Here is an 18,879-nt window from a genome sequence, read left to right on the forward strand (position 1 = left end):
TAGAATGAGCACAAATGATCTTAAGTACCACAGGAAGAAAATACAAGAGTGGCTCCTTGTCCTAAAAATAATAAAAACACTGCAAAGGAAGAAAGTCTGGGGCCAGTTGGGGTGACTTGGAGAGGATGAAAGATTAGGGGGAGTAAGTGGGTGAGGGAAGGAGGGAGAGGGGAAGATGGGTCAGGGGAAGTCAGGGCCTGTTTTTTTTTTATCCTCACCCGAGGACATTTTTCCATTTTTTGTTCAGGTAGAGTGGGAGGGAGAGAGAGGAAAAGAGAGAGAGAGAGAAACATCGACGTGAAAGGAACACATTGAGTGGCTGCCACCCACACAACCGACCAGGACCGGGGACAAACTGCAACCGAGGTACGCGCCCCTAGCGGGAACCGAACCCGGGTCTCTCAGGACCGCAGGCCGACGCTCTAACCGCTGAACCAAACTGGCCAGGGCCAGGGCCTGTTTTTAGGGAGCAGCCACTATCCTGGGGCCACCCTGTGTGGCCCTGCCCAGGCGGCCTTGGGCTCTCAGGCCAGCAGCAGAGAAGTCCTGCCTGGCAGCTTCTGTCCAGGCCCCATAGCACTGCAGCCACTGTCCTCCCCAGAGCTCCCTCTAGCCTCTGCCTGCAGACTAACAGTTTAAATGGAGAGACTGCAATCCTGGATCCCAGAGAGGCTGATTTAGAGGGATCATGTTGGGCTCATTTTGTGCATAGTCCCTTAAAGGAGTGAGAGGACAAACAGGGCGGGGAGGACCCAGCCTCACAGCCGACAGTCTAGAAGACAGGCTGGTAGCAACACGAAGCTCATTAGCTCAGAAGAGAGAACACCAGTGATCAATCAAAGGCATCTTTATTGTCTCTTCCCAAGATGCACAGTGGTTCTAACAGAGCTTCATTCACCCCCTGGCAGGCAGGGAAGAGGAGAGAAGGAGCAAAGGTAACACTACACCTTCAGAAGTAAGGTGGGTTAGGGAGGGGACTAGGAGGTCCTGGGAGGGGGCAGCGGAAGGCCTGCAAGAGTCAGGGGGCCTCAGGAGGGGAGGGGAGGGTTTGAGGAGGGGCTGAGTGTGCAGGGAAAGCATCAGGAGAGCAGGGTGGAACCTGGGGAGGGGTGGGCAGGGGGGACTAGGAGAGTACCAGGAAAGTGGGCCAGGGCAGGGGAGAGGGCCTGAGGCGGGGTCAAGAAGGCCTGGCTGCAGCTACGAAGATGTCCTTGTAGCCCTTGATCTCCTTGACTTCGTTGCTGCTAATGAGGACTTGCAGCTGGCGGGGTCCAGCTTTGAAGGGGTAGAGGTCCAGATGAATTTGGATGGTGTGTCCAGCCACCAGAGTCCCAAGCCTGAAAGTAAAAAAGAGTTTGTTAGAGCCTTGAGGAGTAACTGCTGGGGTGGGTCATCTGGTTACCGGCTTTGGTCAGTAAGCACCTCCCACCTCCCAACACCACAGAGCCAACCTTCCCTGAGGAGGGGAGGAAAATGGGTACACAGAGGCACCATCCAGGAGACTGAGGACTGTCCTGTGACCCCCAAGACACACCCCTTATCAGAGACCAGCATAAGACGGGTGAATGGCAATGGCACTTACTCATTTGCTATCTGTCCGTGGATGAGGCCACTTCCCTCCAGCACCATCGTGCAGTGACTCAGGGGCGACGTTTGGGTGTTGGTGAGGATGACGTGGACTCGCAGTGCCTTGCCCACCTCAGCCCTCCCAGACACCTGGGCGGAGAGAAGACCGGGACGCTGTGGGCAACTGACCTAATTTCTGCACTCCAGTTCAGTAACCTCACTCCCCGTCCCTCTGTTGACTACCACGGACTATTTATTTAGAGCTAAGACGCTGCAGTTGGGAGAAAAGAATATGAGCTGAGAGTGTTCATGGTTAACACACAACCTGGCCTGTCTTAGGAGGAAGCCGCCATCAACTGGGAATGGGTACTACATTGAAATCTCTTTCCCTCTCCACCATCTAGTTCAGGATGGCAATTAGATTTCAATTTACATGCCAGCTCCAATAGCTAGTTGTGGCTGATAGGAACGCTGTGCTACAAAGAAACACGTGCCTTATACTCCAATGAGGGTGTCAAAGTAGAACAGGGAAAAATAACGAATCCAGAATAGTCACACAAATCATCCCCAGGTCCCTTACTGATAGGGGCCATTTAATATCCTACTTGGCATCTGATGCATTTGCATCAGGTCCTGTTGTAACCAGGCTTCAGGTAACAGGCAGGGCTGGCACCTAGACACCATGTCTGCGCTTACGATTCTGCCCACTGTTTTAGAGGCTGCCTGACATGTGCCCAGGTGGAAACCTTCAGGTGGCCAGGCGGTTTACGACACGGAGTCACTCAATTCTCGATCTGAGCAGGGATGGGCTGTGCTGTTGGAAGCCACCAGGTGCAAAGCCAGGTTGGAGCCAGGCTGAGGGGAAGTCTTTCAGAGGGGAAGGGAAAGGGGGGAAAGGGGGCTTCAGGGGAAGGAAGCCCTGGTCATAGGAGATGGAGAACATCCTGCCCTCCTCTGTTTGTCCTCCCTTCACCTGTATTCCTTCCTTAGCCAATGGCCTTGCCAGCCACTTGAGTCTCTGAACTTGAAATCTGAGGTTCATCTTTCATTTGCTTCCCTCTTCCTGGTCACCCCCATCTTATCAGCAGTTACCTTTTGAATCTGACTTGTGGTTGCTCTCAAATCTCTCTCCTTGACTCCATTTCCCAGTCATTGTCTTTCTCGTCTCTGCCTCTGCAAAGCTACTTCCTTACTTAAAATGCCTTCATCTCTATTTCTTATGTCCACACAGTGTCTTCCTATAGCCTACATTCTATTTGCATCTTCTATAAAATGTCACTTCCCCTGGGAAGCATTCATGCCCCATCCTGCACTTTGCATAGAGCACAAAAGACCACACCATACTGTGCTTTGATCATCCATTTGGTGTTGAGACAGTTACTGTGTCTCTTTTGCTGCTGTATCTCCAACCCCCAGGTTGGGTGAGTCAGAGGGCCCTGGGTCCCATTTGTGTCCAGCCGCCTTACCTGGATAGATAAGTGGGGAGGCTCCAGAGAGATATCTTTCAGGACCAGGATGGACCTCCCCGTCCCCTCCACCTCAGCAATGCCAGACACGCGAATCAGCTTTTCATCCGTCAGCTTGTTTCTGAAATTGTTGTAGGGTAGCAAGAGCGGCCACTGTGTCTCTAAGCACAGATAAAAGACATCTTGAGCCTGGGGAATGCATCTCAAAGAGTGGGAAGGAGGAAACGTGTGTGTGAGTCTAGATGGGTGTGTGAAAGTGTGTGTGTGTGTGTGTGTATTTAAGAGAGAGGCGGATAGCAGGTGTACCCTGCCTCTGTTGCACACAGAGGTCACTGCTGTTTCACTTGGTGAGATGGCGTCAGAGGTACAGCACTTGGCATTCAACCTCCTGCCAACAGCAGCTTCACTGCCCAGTGAGGGGTGTGTGTGTGTGTGTGTGTGTGTGTGTGTGTGTGTGTAAATGTGGGGGGATCTCTGTGTACTCTGGCTGGTCCAGCCCAGCTTTGTTTATGGCCCCAAATTTCCCCTCCCTCCCTGGAGATAACTATCCTGGCCTGCCTCATACTCACCCTCCCCAAAGTCCAGGTTCAAGTGCACTATTTGCCTCCAAAGGGGCTCCTGGGAGCCACCCATGTGCAGCAGGGCCTGTGCGCAGAAGCGCACCACCAGCCTGAGGGGACCCCGGGCATGGGCTCTGTTTGGCACCCTCCTGGCATGCAGCTTCAGCAGCAGGTCCTGGCCCCACGCTGGTGACCTGGCCAGGTACAGCTGCAGCTGCGCTGGCTGGTCCCGAACACGCCCGGACTCCAGCAGGTCCAGGAAGGGAGAAGAGGCCCTTCTGGAGTCCAGCATTTTCCGGGATGCCTTCATGAACACAGACCGCTCCTCAGGGGATCCTGGCAGAAAGGAGAGACAGAAGAGACATCTGTGGGAGGGCTCAAGGCAACCCATGACCTTCTTTAGGAAACAAGTCACTGGACAACTCCCAGCTGCCCTCCTGAATCCCTAACCACAGGAAGAGCTGTGTCAAGAGGCAACACAACATCATGGCTGAGAACATGGCAATTGGTGTTGCCTAGTGCTGGGTTTAAACCCTCCTTCCATCACAGTCCTTGAATCTCTCAGTGCTCAGTTCTGTCCTCTATAACCTGAGGCTAACTCCTTGCCTCATAGAGTTGCCAAAACTTTGGGTTAAAAGAGTTGTTCTTTGCCCTGGCCAGTTTGGCTCAGTGGTTGAGCATCAACCTGCAGACCAGAGAGTCCCAGGTTCAGTTCCCGCTAGGGGCATGTACCACAAAAGAAAAAAGAAGAAAAAAAAAAAAGACTTGTTCTTTGTCATCAATATTGTCACTATCATCATCATCAAAGCCAGAGGCTCTCTCTCCTACCAGCATCCTCACTTCTAATATCTATGCCCAAGACTTTTTTTTAAATCAGTTTTTTTCTTTATTGATTTTTAGAGAGAGAGGAAGGGAAAGGGAGAGACAGATAGAAACATCAATAAGACAGAACATTGATTGGCCGCCTCCTGCATGCCCCCCACCGGGAATTGGGCCCACAACATGGGCATGTGCCCTGACTGGGAATTGAACCAGCGATCTCTTAGTGCATTGGTCGATGCTCAACCACTGAGCCAAGCCTTTTAAATACAGCTTTATTTCTTGCCCTTGGGGCCACTCAACATTCAGTCTTAACCTCAACTTACCCCAAACTGTGGACTTCTCTAGAACACTTACTGCGCATCAGAGGCACTGTTCCAAGTAGTTTCTGTATATTAACTCATTTAGCCCTCACAAAAGCCCTCTGAGATACTGTTAACCCATTTTACAGATGAGAAAGTAGAGGTTCGGGAATGGTAAGGATGTGTCCAGGCTTGCACAGCTAGAACATAGCAAGCCTTTGATTAGTACTCGGGCGGCCTGACTCCACCTGGCCTGCTCCATGGGGACATCCACTCCCTTCCACAGGCCCAGGAGTCCTTCCCCTCATGTGCATCACCTCTCCCCTTGCTGCCGCCCCACTGCCGCGACAGGAGTCTGTGGTGTGGCCCTAGGATATAGTTGCCAGGACATTCAGTTACATTTGAAATTCAGGTAAACAAATAATTTTTGGTATAAGAATTTCACATGCACTATTTGGGGCATAGTTATACTAATAAAATATTTGTTTATCTGTAATTCAAATTTAACTGGGCACCCTGTACTTTTATTTGCTAAATCCAGTAGCCCTGCCCTGGGGCCATGTGGCCAGGGGCCAGGAAAGCCCTGGGAGCCATCCCCATTGGGACGCAACACAAAGGACATTATACCCACCTCTCTTCCCAAATCCCCTGGGCCCCGGGTACCTTCTGGGTACTTGTAGAAACTGGTGATGTCCTGGCACTGATCTGATCCTACCATCTTGGTACTAATTTTCTTCCCGATGGAATTGGAGTTATGGGCCAGGATTTCCTGGACCTGGCCATCCCTGAAGAGCCAAATGACCTCATCGGCGTTCACCTCAGCATACACAAATGGGGTGTCATAGGGCATGTGGACCTCCCCTTCCCTGATGGCCTTCACGGAGGCAGGGCCGCAGCAGAACAGCCCTGTGTGGGGAAGCGGTGTGGACGGTGAACATGGCTGCTGACATCTGGACCTGGGGCAGGTGGTCATGGTTGTGGGAAGGAGAGAGATGGGCTAGGGAGGGGCAGTGGCATTAAGGCCACTCTCCTGTTCCCCTTCATTCAGCCGGTCTTGTGAAGCAACCGTCAGCATCACCCTCCCCACATTATAGGTGAGGAAGCAACTGGGAGATCCAGTGACGTGCCGGGTCACCCAGCTGTCAATGTCAAAGCCAGACTCCTGACCCAAAGTTGTCTCTGCTTTGACTTGGGGAAGGGAACAAAGTGGGAAAAATATCTTTTCTTGCCCTGGCCGGTTTGGCTCAGCGGTTAGAGCGTTGGCCCGCAGACCAGAGAGTCCCGGGTTCGGTTCCAGCTAAGGGCACGAAACTGTTGCAGTTTGTCCCCGGCCGCCTTGGGGTTATGTGGGTGGCAGCCACTCGATGTGTCTCTCTCACATTGATGTTTCTCCCTCTCTTCCCCCCTCTCTCCTTCCCAGTCTATCTAAAGATAAATGCAAAAATGTTCTCGGGTGAGGATAAAATATATATATATATATATATATATATATATATATATATATATATATATATATATCTTCTTTCTGGCCTCTTACTCACATGGTCAGTCACCCTGATTGGCCAGTCCACAGAGCCCAGACCCTTCCTCACCGCTGCTGGTTTGCTGGGGAGTGGGATCCAGAACCTGCCACCCGTTGTATCCTGGCGGGAGATCTTTCCGGATCATCCAGCACTCATTCCACACGTGGAAATTCCTACAGAAAGGAGGAAGGTGACAAGGACTCCCCTTTTCAGCAAATTTGCCAGGTATGAGACAAAATATTGAGTGCTTGATATCACTGTTTCTTCTCATTGTTTTTACTTTTTATGTGGAAGTAATTTTAAGCTTACAGTAAAGTTACAAAAATAGTACAAAGAATACCCTTATACTCACTGATTGTTAACATTTTGCCCTGTTTGCTTTTTCATTGGCTTCTTTCAGTACAGATATGGAGATTATATCTTTTCTTTTTTAAACTTCAGAGTATAGTTCCTAGACTAGGGATCTTCCCGTACCTCATACATTTAATATTGATACAATATTTTTAAATCTAATTTACTATCTATATTTCAATTTTGTCCTTTATTGACAAAATACAGGTTATCCTTTATAGCATTTTTTCCCAATGAGTCCAGGATCTCTTGTCTCCTTTACTCTGGAACAGTTCCTCAGCCTTGTTTTATTACATTGAAATATGAGTAGAGCCTTTATGTATTTGTTTGTTTGTTTTACCAGAGTGGCCCTCAGTTTTTGGCTCTTCTGGTGTTTACTCATGATTAGATTCAGGTTATGTGTTCACAGACAGAATTCTACATGAACAATATATTATTCTCAGATGTACCCTGCTTCTTGAATCTGAAAAGTTTCCGCTCTCTAGGAGGTCAGAGAGGGACAGCAGCTAGTTCTCAACGCAACTCAGGTCTTACCTGGAAACTGGCTGGAAAAGGAAATACAGGAAATCAGATTTGGGGTAGAGCAAAGGAGAAAGGAACCAGGGAAAGAGACTAGAGATACTATATATATATATATGAAGAGAGAGAGAGAGAGAGAGAGATGCAGAGGGAGTGAGGCAGCTCTTCTAGGCTTTGCCTTGAGAGGGGAAACAGAGAACAGTATAAGCAGAAAGACCCAAAATAGGAAGAGTAGGGTTAATGCAGATTTTGAGTTCAGAATTCAGAGACGCAATCTATTCATTTAGTTTCTGGCTTCAGAATGTTATCCCACAGTCTTCTGTTTCTGAAATGAGTTTGATGTGGTGATCTAATTAGCCAGAACAGTCTCCTGGGTTGGAGGCATATTCCCTGAGCATCAGCAACAACCTAGACTCCTCCCTCCCTAGAGAGAACCAGGTCAGGGTTTTCCTACCTTACTGGAGAAAGAGCAGAGATCTGTTTGAGGCAGTGCCCCTTACCATATTTTGTCTCTTTTCTGAGTTGACAGCATTTCTGCATTTCGGTCATAGTAGGTGTCTATGGTCAAGTTCCCATCCACGTTGTGTGCAGAACGGAAATTGGAAACAACACGGGTTGGAACACCTAAGCATCTCATTACTGAAGAGAAGAAAAGCATGTCGAATCACTGAGTTCACCCTGAGCCGAATCGCTGGTATGCCAGGCACACTTGCTAACTTTCTAGCTGGAGGGGAGGAAGAAGGCCAAGATTCTTGCAGATCCGTCCTGTAACTCCTTCATCCCAGAGCACCACACCCAGACCCCAAACTCTGCTGCCTGGGTGCCCTATCGATGTTCTCCACCCACCACGACTCCCCACCCCCGAATCACTTAAAACATTAATAACAACTCAATTTATCATTTAGGGATTTTCCCATTCATCAGCTTTCCAAATTAAAAACAAAGGACCAAAAACATTTTATAATTAGAAAGATAATTAGAAAGTTTAGGCCTATGCTGTGGCCAGTTTCAGAAGAGAAGTGTGTGACCTTGGGTAAGTGGCCTCACTTGCCCGGGCCTCCATCTCCCGGTATGGAACAAACTGAGGAATTGAACCAGATGGTTTTCAGTTCTGAAATTCTAGGTCTGTAATTCTACGAAAAGGCAAGGGTTTGGCAGAGGTAAGAAACAAATCAGAGAATGGATAGAAGAACAAAGATAGACTTACAGAGATAAGGGGAAGGTATCAATGACAAAGAGAACCTGCAAGTACCATGAGGCAATGACCATCTTTATTAAAGCAACAGCACCCTCTTGTGGCTGGCAAGGTAGTGCTACAAAGGCTTTGTAAAGCTAAGAGAAGATTCCACAGCTCTAGTCACACAAAGCAGACATTACATCACTGCACTCACCACCATCACCCCCCCGCCCCCCACGCACACACACTTGCCCAGGACCAGAAATCAAGCCAAGAGCCTTTGGAACACTGGTTCCCACCTAAGCCAGAGCGGCGAGGAGTTTAGAGAGAGGTTTGTACTATTTCTCTCCTGCTCAGGAGGAGTAAATGGTACTGAGGCTGCTGGGAGGATTACAGTGCTTTGAAACATAAAGGGACTATTGATATTGACCAATCTTTTTGTTCTAATTTATTCAAGAGCCCCAAAGAGTGCCACCTGTCTTTAATCACTTGTGCACTCCCAGCACAGCTCCTGGGCTTTACACAAACCCTTAGCAAGGATGAGAGCTAGACCAGGGCTGCATGAGGCCAGAAGTAGCTTGACAGGAGCAGCTGTGCCCACGCTCAGTGGCTCCAGAACTCCAGAGCCTGGGAGTGGAGACAGGCTAGGAGGTGGAGCAAGGACGCAGATCTGGAACTTCTCCTTCTCATCCCAGGGTCTAACAGCCAAAGCCCTGGCTCCATAATACCTGCCCAGCCACCCCAGAGTAAAATTGACTCTACTAAGTGCTAGCACTGTCCTGAGCATTTTCCATGAAAACAGATGAGTAATGGGAGGTCACTTGAGTTGAAACACTCAGATTTAAACCTCTCCTCTGTTGGCGGCACCTAGACATAACTGCCAAGCTGCCCCCTCAGGAAAATCTGGAACTTTATCTTTGTTCCTTGTCTCTGTCCTCCCCATTCTGTGCTCCCTCTTCTCCAACTCAGAGTCAACCACGAGTGCAGCCACCATTTGCTGAGGGCCGCAGTGTAGCAGGCAGCACTGTGTAAGGTCCTCCTGCTTTGCACTGGGGAAGACAGGTAGGCACCTCCGTGCTTTCCATCTTCCCTCAACCTTACAGAGAAATCTTAGTAACAACTTCGCACTAAATTGTAAATAACTGGTAATGCATAAAATATCAAGGAGACTGTGGGCGATTGCAACAGGTCCCCTTCCTTCTGGGGAAATGTGCAGGCTTCCTCGAGACTACAGAGCATGCTGGTTAAGAGCCAAGTGCCCACCACTCCTTAGCTGTGGGGCTGTGGGCAAGCCATAGTTACCTCATACGATATCATCTGATATCAGAGCCCCACCTCAAAGGGTTATCATGAAGGTTAAATAAGTGATTCTGCACTTCTATCTCCCCTCACTCACCGGTACACATCACAGCTGCAAAGACCCAGCACTGTCCATACTTCACAGGCTGCCCGCCCCGGGCTGACCACTGCCGCAGGATGGCCACACTGCCATTCCACTGCAGCGGGCTGACCCCCAGGGAGTAGTCCTCTCCCCAGTTCCCCTGCAGCACACCGTTGTCATCATTGCTGTTGATCTACGAAGGATAGATGGGTGGGTTCCACAGCCCAGGGGAAGCTCAGACCGCCTCAGACAGGGGCAGGAAGCACCTGTCCTTACCATGGCACTCACCACCCTGCAGATGTACACCACGTCGTTTCTCTGGGAGTAGTCTTTGGACGGATTCTCTAAGAAGTACAGGCTCTTGTTCAGGATCTCAAAGCAGATATCTATGATGCCCTCTTCAAACTTCCAAGTGGTTGTGAGAGAGAGAAAAAAAAGAAGAGTGGAAATGTCTAGAATGCTGAAACTTCAAGTAAGTAACAGTCTTAGAGAAGGTGTTGGGGGGGGGGAGCTATCAGACAAGGTTTTGCTTTCAAAGAGTTTATAAATCAAAATGGGAATTCTGAAAAACTGACCTATGTGGCTCTAATGGAAAATAAAAAAAGAATTCAGAGAGATGAAAGATCCTCATTGACTGAAGAGATCAGAGAAAGCTATCGGAGCTGGTGGGCTTTGAAGGATGAGGTGGACAGGAAGAGAGGAGGGTGAGGTCTTTGAGCACGGTGGGTACAAGGACAGGGGCTTGTGGGAAAAGATTAGATGGATAAATATAGGGCAAGGCAAGTGAGGAGGTGAAGAGCCTTATAATCAGGTAGAGGATTCCGCATTGAAGTTGTCAGCACGGGAGAAGCCAGTTTCGTGACATTTGTGTTTTTTACAACATGTATTTGTGACAACATGTATTTGTGGTTAAGTTGCCATCCTGTGGGCTGCCAAATGCACTGGTGTTTGTCTCATTTTCAAAAAATTACACAAGTTGCCCTGGTCGGTTTGGTTCAGCGGTTGGAGCGTCAGCCTGCAGTACAGAGAGACCCGGGTTCGGTTCCCGCTAAGGGCACGTACCTTGGTTGCAGTTTGTCCCCGGCCCTGGTTGGTCATGTGGGTGGCAGCCACTTGATGTGTCCCTTCACATCGATGTTTCTCTCTCTCTCTCTTCCTCTCTCTCCCTCCCGCTCTATCTGAACAAAAAAATGGAAAAATGTCCTCGGCTGAGGATAAAAAAAAAAAAAAAAATTACACAAGTTGTCACAGTCAGAGAACTGGGAAGCTGATCTTCCTGCTTTCTCCAACTCTCCCTTCCTCGTGTGAGGAGAGAGAATGCACCAGCTGAGATTGGTGGTTGAGAATAGAAAAGTTGCCCAGAGCCAAAGTTACCCCCTCTGTACACAGACTGGATATTTGATGTTATTAAAGAATTGCCATTCATTTTTTTCAGTTCGGATAATGTATTGTGGTTCAGTGTTTCAGAGTTGTCATCTTTTAGAGCAGCGCTTCTCAACATGTGGGTCGTGACCCCTTTGGGGGGTCGAATGACCCTTTCACAGGGGTCACCTAAGACATAACAGTAGCAAAACTACAGTTATGAAATAGCAACGGAAATAATGTTTTGGTTGGGGGGTCACCACAACATGAGGAACTGTATTAAAGGGCTGCGGCATTAGGAAAGTTGAGAACCACTGTTTTAGAGGTATGTTCTGAAGTATTACTGTGTTAAATGACATGGTATCTATAATTTGCTTCAAAAAAAATCCAGTGATTGCTCGGCCGATGTGGCTCAGTGGTTGAGCATTGACCCATGCACCAAGAGGTCGCCAGTTTGATTCCCTGTTAGGGCACATGCCCAGGTTGTGGGCCCAATCCCCAGTGGGGGGCATGCAGGAGGCAGCCAATTGATGTTCTCTCTCATCGATGTTTCTCTCTCTCTCTCTCTCCTTTCCTCTCTCTAAAATCAATAAAGAAAAAATATTTTTTAAAAAAATCCAGTGATGAGGTGAGGGGGTGGGGATAGGAGTGGGAAAGGGGTGGAAAAGTATAGACCAGATCAGCAAACTTTTTCTGTAAAGGACCAAATAGTAAATATTTTAGGCTTTGCAGGCCAGAGGGAGTCTGTCTCAGCTATTCAACTCTACCACTGTAGCACAAAAGGAGCCACAGATGATACCTAAATGAATGAGTATAGTTTTGTTCCAATAAAATGGTATTTATAGACACTGAGGGGTGAACTTCATAAAATTTGCACATCACAAAATATTATTTTTAAAAATTCTTTTTCAATAATTTAAAAAGGTGAAAATCATGCTTAGCTTGTGGGCCATGTGAAAACAGGCAGTGGGCCACATTTGGACCATGGGCTAATTTGCAAACCCCTCAGACAGAAGAAACAAGATTCACCATAAATTGATCACTAGTGAAGCTGAGAGAGGTTCGTGGAGGTTCACTATAGTAGCCTGTCTACTTTTATTATATTTTAAGTTTTTCATAATAAAATATTAAAAATGAGAAAGAAAAGGCATATCCCATTCCTTCCTTGCCCACAGCACTGCACACCCTGATTTTTTGTTAGCAGCCATTTATGAGCCCACCTTCCCGGGATGGTGTTACCTGCCCATAGTTCCAGGGCCAGGAGGTGATGAATCTTTCATGACCCTTGTACACAAAGCCATAGTCCATCATGATATATTCCTGCAGTAGTATTTCACTTGGCAGGTAGACATCGTCCTCTGAGCAGTTAAGAGCAGTGGAGGGGGTAAAACCCCAAACCAAAAGAAAAAAAACAAAAACAGAGCAATGAAAATGAAAAACGGTAATGAAAGTGTCTTGCTGGAAAAAGAAGATACAATGGGTTGACGGCTATAGAAATCAAGAGTGGACCCCATAAAAGTCTACTATATGCTTTCTAGAGGCCAGAGGTATCATCTATACTTTTTAAAGTAATGATTATCTTTTCCTGATTGTAAAAGCAGCAAGCTTGTTGTAGAGATTTGGAAAATACAGCTGATGGAAAGAAGACAATGAAAATCACTCATTCCCACTCGTCAGAGACGCTCACATTTTGGTGTATTCTGGCCACTCTCTCTTTCTCAGCACATATATGCAATACAATTACATATCACATTGTGTCCCATCTCCTAATCTATCTCACTTAACATCACACAGTGTAGGGCATTTCAAAGAGAGCTTCTGGGACTAAAACTAGGAGGTTGTAACACTGTAACCTAAGATGGAAGTTCTCCACAGGAAGTAATAGACATTCGATAGTGCCATGTTTTCCTGAGGAGACACAGGATTTTTTAAAAATTACACCATGAACATTTTCATCATGCCTCTAAAAATTCATTGTAAAGATGATTTTTAGTGTGCACAAGGCAATGCATTACCTAGATAGTCAGCATTTTTTTTCTTGGCTTTCTAAGTAGAACCTTATAGAACATTCCCAATGGATCGGGTTAGCATTACCACCTGAGAGTAAGCTGTACCTGCACTCCAAGGATTAAAAAGCAAGATGAAAGTCCCCACTGGGCGAGTCACAGAACCCTGGCCTTGAGAGATCTCTATCGTCAGAGTGTAGGAGCCAATGAGCGCATTGGCTGGTGTGCGAAGGGAAACAGAGAGTGAGTTGGAGTCCATGGTGAATTCCGAAGCACTCCAGACATTCCCTTGTTGGGCCTGGGTGAGTGAGAAGGTGACTCGGGTTCCTGACAGCTCCGTGGGTGCTGGTCCTGTGTGGGAAAGAATGACCCCAAGGTGAGGCTCAAACTCTATGTGACATGATTCCAGGTGGCCTGGAAGGAACTTCACCTTCTCCCATCATTTGCTAATCCTTTTGATTTAATATTTTTACTGCCACTGGGTGTCTTTGGGCAAAACATTTAAGATCTCTGGGATTGCCCTGGACAGTTTGGCTCAGCAGTTAGAGTGTCAGCCCATGGTCCAGAGAGACCTGGGTTTGGTTCCTGCTAAGGGCATGTACCTCCGTTGCAGTTTGTCCCCAGCCCCGGTTGGGGTTGTGTGGGTGGCAACCAGTTGATGTGTCTCTCTCACATCAGTGTTTCTCTCTCTCTCTCTCTCTCTCTCTCTCTCTCTGAAGATGAATGCAAAAATGTCCTCAGGTGAGGATAGGAAAAAAAAATACATTACTGGGATTAAATACATTACTGTGTGTGAAGTGCCTGAAGTGTATTTAAAGGTTGGTGGTTATCATCACAACATCAGTTTGCTGAGTTGGCCACATCTTTTCTTAACAACACTAAAAGGTGCTGAGCTGTAATGAGGTCCTGGGGAATCCCAGCAGAAGAGAGAAAGGGAGGCTCAGAAAGGAGAGGTAGGTGCCCTGCAGGTGAACTTTGCCTTGGGGAGGGTGAACTCACCAGTCTCAGCCACAAAGGTGATGTGGTCCGTCCCCGAGTGGAAAGGTCGGTTGAAATGCAGTTGGACCGTGAAGGGCTGGCCCCGGCGCACGATGAGCCGCTTCAGGCCCATCTCCTGCGTGTGGTGAGCCCTGTTGTTCCTGGGGCTCTGCAGGTTGACAGATCTGAGCTCTAAGGCTGCCACTGGGAGAAAAGGCAGCACAGGTCACTGCCCAGCTGTGGTTCCCTGGGCTCAGCATCCCCTGATACCTCTCAATCATTTCTGTGGCACCTGACTCTGACTCAGGTAAGATTTCTGTGCAGATCTTAGGCCTTCTCCCAGCCTGCTCCCTGGTTTCAGGACTCAGCCTCAGAGGGTAATTCAGCAGGCTCTGGCCTGAGAGTGGGAGGACAATGATCCTGGTGACCTCTGTACCTGGACCCGGAGCCACAGGGCTTAAGATTTAGGGTCCCAGAAAACAAACTGTTTCCAGATAACTGAAACTTAACCTTGCCACATTACCGTTAACCACTTGTGTTGACAATCTATAAGTTACTCTATTCTCCTGCTGATAAAAGAAGCAAATTAGAATTTTGTATGAATTAAGTCTTGAGCTGGTTGGAGGCTGGGACCTCAGCTACAGGCATGTCCCAGCTGTAGGATATTGAGCAGGTGGGAGCCTCAAGGTTACCTGTAATTTATTTCTTGCTTCCCAATTGTTCCCAGTGTCTGAGGGCACTGACTACTGCTTCCCCGGGGTGCTACTGTATGTGTACACCTAGTATGCAGTTTAAGAACTCTCATAGCGTATGCAAGAGTGCAGACTCTCGCTGCCTCGGCTGTGAGACCTTGAGTGAGTCATTTAATGTCCTTAAACATCAGTATCCTTGGCTCAAAACTGGAGAGAATGGTATTCCTATCTCATAGGGTTCCCATGGGCATTAAGTGAGGATTCACATGTAGAGACCTTAGCGCAGCAGCAGGTACAAAATAAGCACTCAGAGGTCATTAGTCGCTCTTAAGTAATGCAGTCGCAGATTGCATTCACTTTGCTATGTGTACTGGAAATTTTTATCATATTTCTGTCAACAAAAATCCATTAAGTCTTTTCCCCTAGTGGTACGTTAATTTATCTCAGCTGGGGAAATGTTGTCCCCTGGACGACATGTGGCAGTGTCTGGAGACATTTTTGGTTGTCACAGCTCGAGGAAAGGCTGCTACTGCATCTGGTGAGCAGAGGCCGGGGATGCTGCCGAACAGCATCCTATGGGGAAAACTCGAGTTTGCTCCCAGTCACGATGTAAACTGTGGGCCATAGTCAAAAAGTGTGAAAGCAACCGGCCTAGATCCTATTGGAAGCTGGTTGCATATCATTTGTTCCTGAAGGTCTTAACATTTTCATACCAGGGCCTACTGAGCCGCCCCAGAAAGCCTCTCCACCCCATATGCAGTGCCCAATGGCTAGTCTACCCTGAAAAATCAGACACCCAACACGGGCAGTGGAGAGCACACTTCCACAGGAAGGACCAGGACTGGGGCTGGGGTAGCCTTTTCCTGACTGCTGTTCACAGCTCAAAGCATAGTCCCTAAGGGCAGCCAACTCCATTTTCCCTTGACCCAGGCTGACTCTTGGTTTAGCAAGGAAAGGGAGGAGGAAGAAGGAAGCTGTCTTCCTCTTTATGCTCAAGGTTGCAACACACAGAAAAAACTCATTCTCCATTGGAGGTTCAGGTTTTCTTTTTTACTCCATTTAATATAATTATGCATTTGTCTCACTGAAGTGCCTCTTGTGTCAGAGAGACAATGGCTTCAGAGAACCAAAGGGAGGGCCTTGCAGGAAGCAGGAAAAAAAGCCGAGAGGATTAGGAAGAAATTCAACAAAGCAGGAAATCAAGCAGAAATAATTGGTAAAAACATGTCAGTGCCCACAAGGCCTTCTTGACTTGGCCACTGGCCCACTGGAGTTAGTAACAAGCGAGAGAGGTAAGCCCCAGCCACATGACGCCCAGTGCCTGATTAATACAAAGACAAGGATATTAAAAGGATCAAAATATATTCCCATGTATTATCAGCCTTAAAAAAAAAAACAGCCCTCTCTGCCTGCAATGAATTCTGAGATGCAAAGCTCTTGCCCTCCGAGAGATCAAAACTTGAGGTAGACCTGCTCTCATGGAGGGTTTTCTCTCTCCCTGTGAGTCTTGGCTCAGGGGTAACCACTGCGTGGGGACTTTCTTTGACCATTGAAGATGATGCCTCACCTCCCACCCTAGGGTTGCTTGCCATCCCAACGCCCTCTTTATTTTCTGCAGAACACTTAATCATATCTACAATTAGTTCCGCAGAAGCACCTTTACACTTGCCTAGAATGAAACACGGTTCCTAATTGCTGGCAATTCTAGCTCATGTTCTTACTTAATACTTACTACATGTTAGGCACCATCTGAAGTGTTTTAGATGTCTTAAATCATTTACATTCTCCCAGCCATTCTCCACAGAGGTGTTACTATTGTTCCTGGTGTGCAGGAAGTTATAGGGCAGAGCTGGGATTCAAATTCAGGTGGGCTGGCTCTAGAGCCTGCCCCCTGACCCTTCGCAATCCCCTGCCTCCGCTGGCTCGCTCGCTCGTGGGTGTTCCGAGATGTTTGGGGAAAAGGTATGTGCATCCATGAGTGAAGGAGGAGGAGAGCGGTTGGCTGGAGGGCAGTGAAGCTGCAGGGGGCAGAAGGGGAAGAGCCTGTGAGGGCAGCAGGGCCAAGATGCTGCCGTTGGCTTTGTTAGTAATGTGCACACCTAACCCTGATGGGAGAATAAAATGTATACGTTTCTGAGGACAATTTATCCAAATGTATTACAAAATAAAAGAAAGTCTTAAAACACAAATACCTTTGAGCCATAAATTCCTCTTCTAGGAATTTTTCCTTAAAAAAAAAATTGTAATTTGCCCTGGCTGGTTTTGCTCAGCAGTTAGAGCGTAAGCCTGCGGTCCAGAGACACCCAGGTTCGGTTCCCACTAAGGGCATATACCTCAGTTGTTGTTTGTCCCTGGCCCTGGTTGGGTCGTGTGGGTGGCAGCCACTCGATGTATACCTTTCACATTGATGTTTCTCTCTCTCTCCCTCTCACTCTATCTGAACAAAAAATGAAAAAATGTCCTCAGGTGAGGATAAAAAAAAAAATCGTAGTTTATGTAAATGTAAGCAGAAGGATGTTTGGTGCAATCCATATATCTTACAAAAAGAGTTGGAGACACAAACTTTATGCCTCTCATCTTGATATAATCAACAAAAAGGACAAAAAATATAGGGAAATAATCCATGAGATATTAAAAAGCAACATAAAATAGTAAAAAACCATAGGTTACATATTATTTTTAGATGGTGAAATTATAGGAAGTTTCTCCTTCCTTTGAGTTTTTTTCGGGCTGTCCAAGCTTGTGCTTAAACATGTATTCTTCTTGTATGTAAGGTAAAGTGTTACGTTGATGAAAGGCAGGTCTTTGAGCAGAAGTGGTATGATCAGAGCTGTCCTTCAGGATTAATCCGGCTGTGGTGTAGCCCAGACTGAAGCGGGGACAGACGAGCATGGAAGGGCAGTGAGAACTCTGTGGCGGTCATCTTAGGTAAAAGGCTCATGAGGACCTAAACAGAGGTGTTGGCTAGAGGAAAGGAGAGACTTCCCTATGTGTGCGAGGGGCTGGCATTCGTGGGCATGTGCAGGCTAATAAACAGCTGCTTTGGATAGAGACTGGGGCAGGTTAAAAGAATCCATTGTCAACAATGTTTCAGGCAATCGGGCTACTGGTGCAGGACTGGAAAGGTCCAGGTGAAGATGGTGCAGGCGAAGTCATGCCCAGCACAGCCATCAGAGAGAGCGGCACTTGCCTCCAAGTCAAGTGGACTCAGCTCCTCCCCTTCGTCTGCCCGTTTCTGTATTTCAGCTTCTTGGTCAATGTCTTTTCTTTTTCTACTACTCATTATTATTGTCAGTTTGAGACTTGTATAAGTACTTCGTTCTTTTTAATTTCTTCCCTTTTAAAAATGTGGAAGGGTTCATCTGTGTGAGAGCATAAAAAGAGGCTTATGTGATGAGATTATGCAGTGTTTCTGTGCCTCTTTAAGTGTGCAAGAGTAAACGTGTTTTATTGCATAAAGTTTCAAGTCCAAATTCCTTAGTCAAGCATTCAAAGCCTTCTACAATGTGGTCCCAACATATTATCTCCCAATAGCCATAAATAAACTCTGCTTCATTTGTGACCTCCAAATAGATCATGCTCAGCTCTACCTCTGGATGGTCCCTGCCCTTTTCCCAATCTCTACATGTCCTCACTGTAACCATTCTTCAAACAAAATTCAGCATCAACCTCCTCCATGAAATCCTTCCCAAACATTTCAGAACCTGGAGGCATCTTAGCACCTGCAACAATAGTTTTATATTGAGCTAACGTTTACTAAGTGTTAATAGTGCCAGAATTTATATGTATTATCTTCTATCCCTACAAATATTCAACAAGATATTATTAACCCTATATTACCGACGAGCAGAGGATCAATGGGGTTAATTTTCCCAGTGTCACCTACCCGGTAGGTGGCAAAATTGTCACTTATATCTGGACAATTTGACTCCAGAACCTAGCTCTTCACTCTGGTCTGTGTGGCTGCTCTGGAGCTCCCTCCAGCCTCCCCTCACCTTTTTTTCCACGTAAATGAATACCGTGCTTTATTCAAATGAAAACATAATGAACAGACTTAAAAGGAGCTGCCCTGGTGAAAAAAAACTGGAGCGGTGTCCCCCTGGCTTCTCTGTAGAGCCCTAGAATTCCAAAGAACACAATGAAAACCACAGCTCCTCCTAAAATGCCAGCCTGTCAG

General features: G+C 47.3%; 1 protein-coding gene and 1 non-coding gene across 2 annotated transcripts; one reads left to right on the forward strand and one right to left on the reverse strand.

Annotated features, from left to right (window-relative positions):
• Positions 1–1,177: 1,177 nt before the first annotated feature.
• Positions 1,178–18,416, reverse strand: TGM7 (transglutaminase 7). The gene is made up of 13 exons (XM_036248599.1): positions 18,338–18,416; positions 14,032–14,214; positions 13,141–13,383; positions 12,266–12,384; positions 9,941–10,069; positions 9,680–9,857; positions 7,607–7,745; positions 6,306–6,409; positions 5,377–5,619; positions 3,602–3,928; positions 3,033–3,193; positions 1,583–1,716; positions 1,178–1,337 (listed from the first exon to the last, which is right to left on the reverse strand). The coding sequence occupies exons 1-13, from the start codon at positions 18,414–18,416 to the stop codon at positions 1,178–1,180; spliced, it is 2,199 nt and encodes a 732-aa protein (XP_036104492.1).
• On the forward strand, positions 12,824–12,950 carry LOC118622393. Its single transcript, XR_004958057.1, has one exon. It is a non-coding gene; the product is annotated as a small nucleolar RNA SNORA25 (small nucleolar RNA).
• Positions 18,417–18,879: the final 463 nt, after the last annotated feature.

Source organism: Molossus molossus, unplaced genomic scaffold, assembly GCF_014108415.1.
Source record: "Molossus molossus isolate mMolMol1 unplaced genomic scaffold, mMolMol1.p scaffold_m16_p_1, whole genome shotgun sequence".
NCBI classification, from domain to species: Eukaryota; Metazoa; Chordata; class Mammalia; order Chiroptera; family Molossidae; genus Molossus; species Molossus molossus.

Excerpts from the sequence above, each read along its gene's own strand:
- TGM7 (XM_036248599.1), bottom strand. The coding sequence starts at position 18,416 with ATGCCTCCAGGTTCTGAAATGTTTGGGAAGGATTTCATGGAGGAGGTT. Across the intron at positions 13,384-14,031 it reads CACCTTTGTGGCTGAGACTG|GACCAGCACCCACGGAGCTG; the intron begins GTGAGTTCACCC and ends TTTCCCACACAG. Across the intron at positions 1,717-3,032 it reads CTCCCCACTTATCTATCCAG|GTGTCTGGGAGGGCTGAGGT; the intron begins GTAAGGCGGCTG and ends CTCTCCGCCCAG.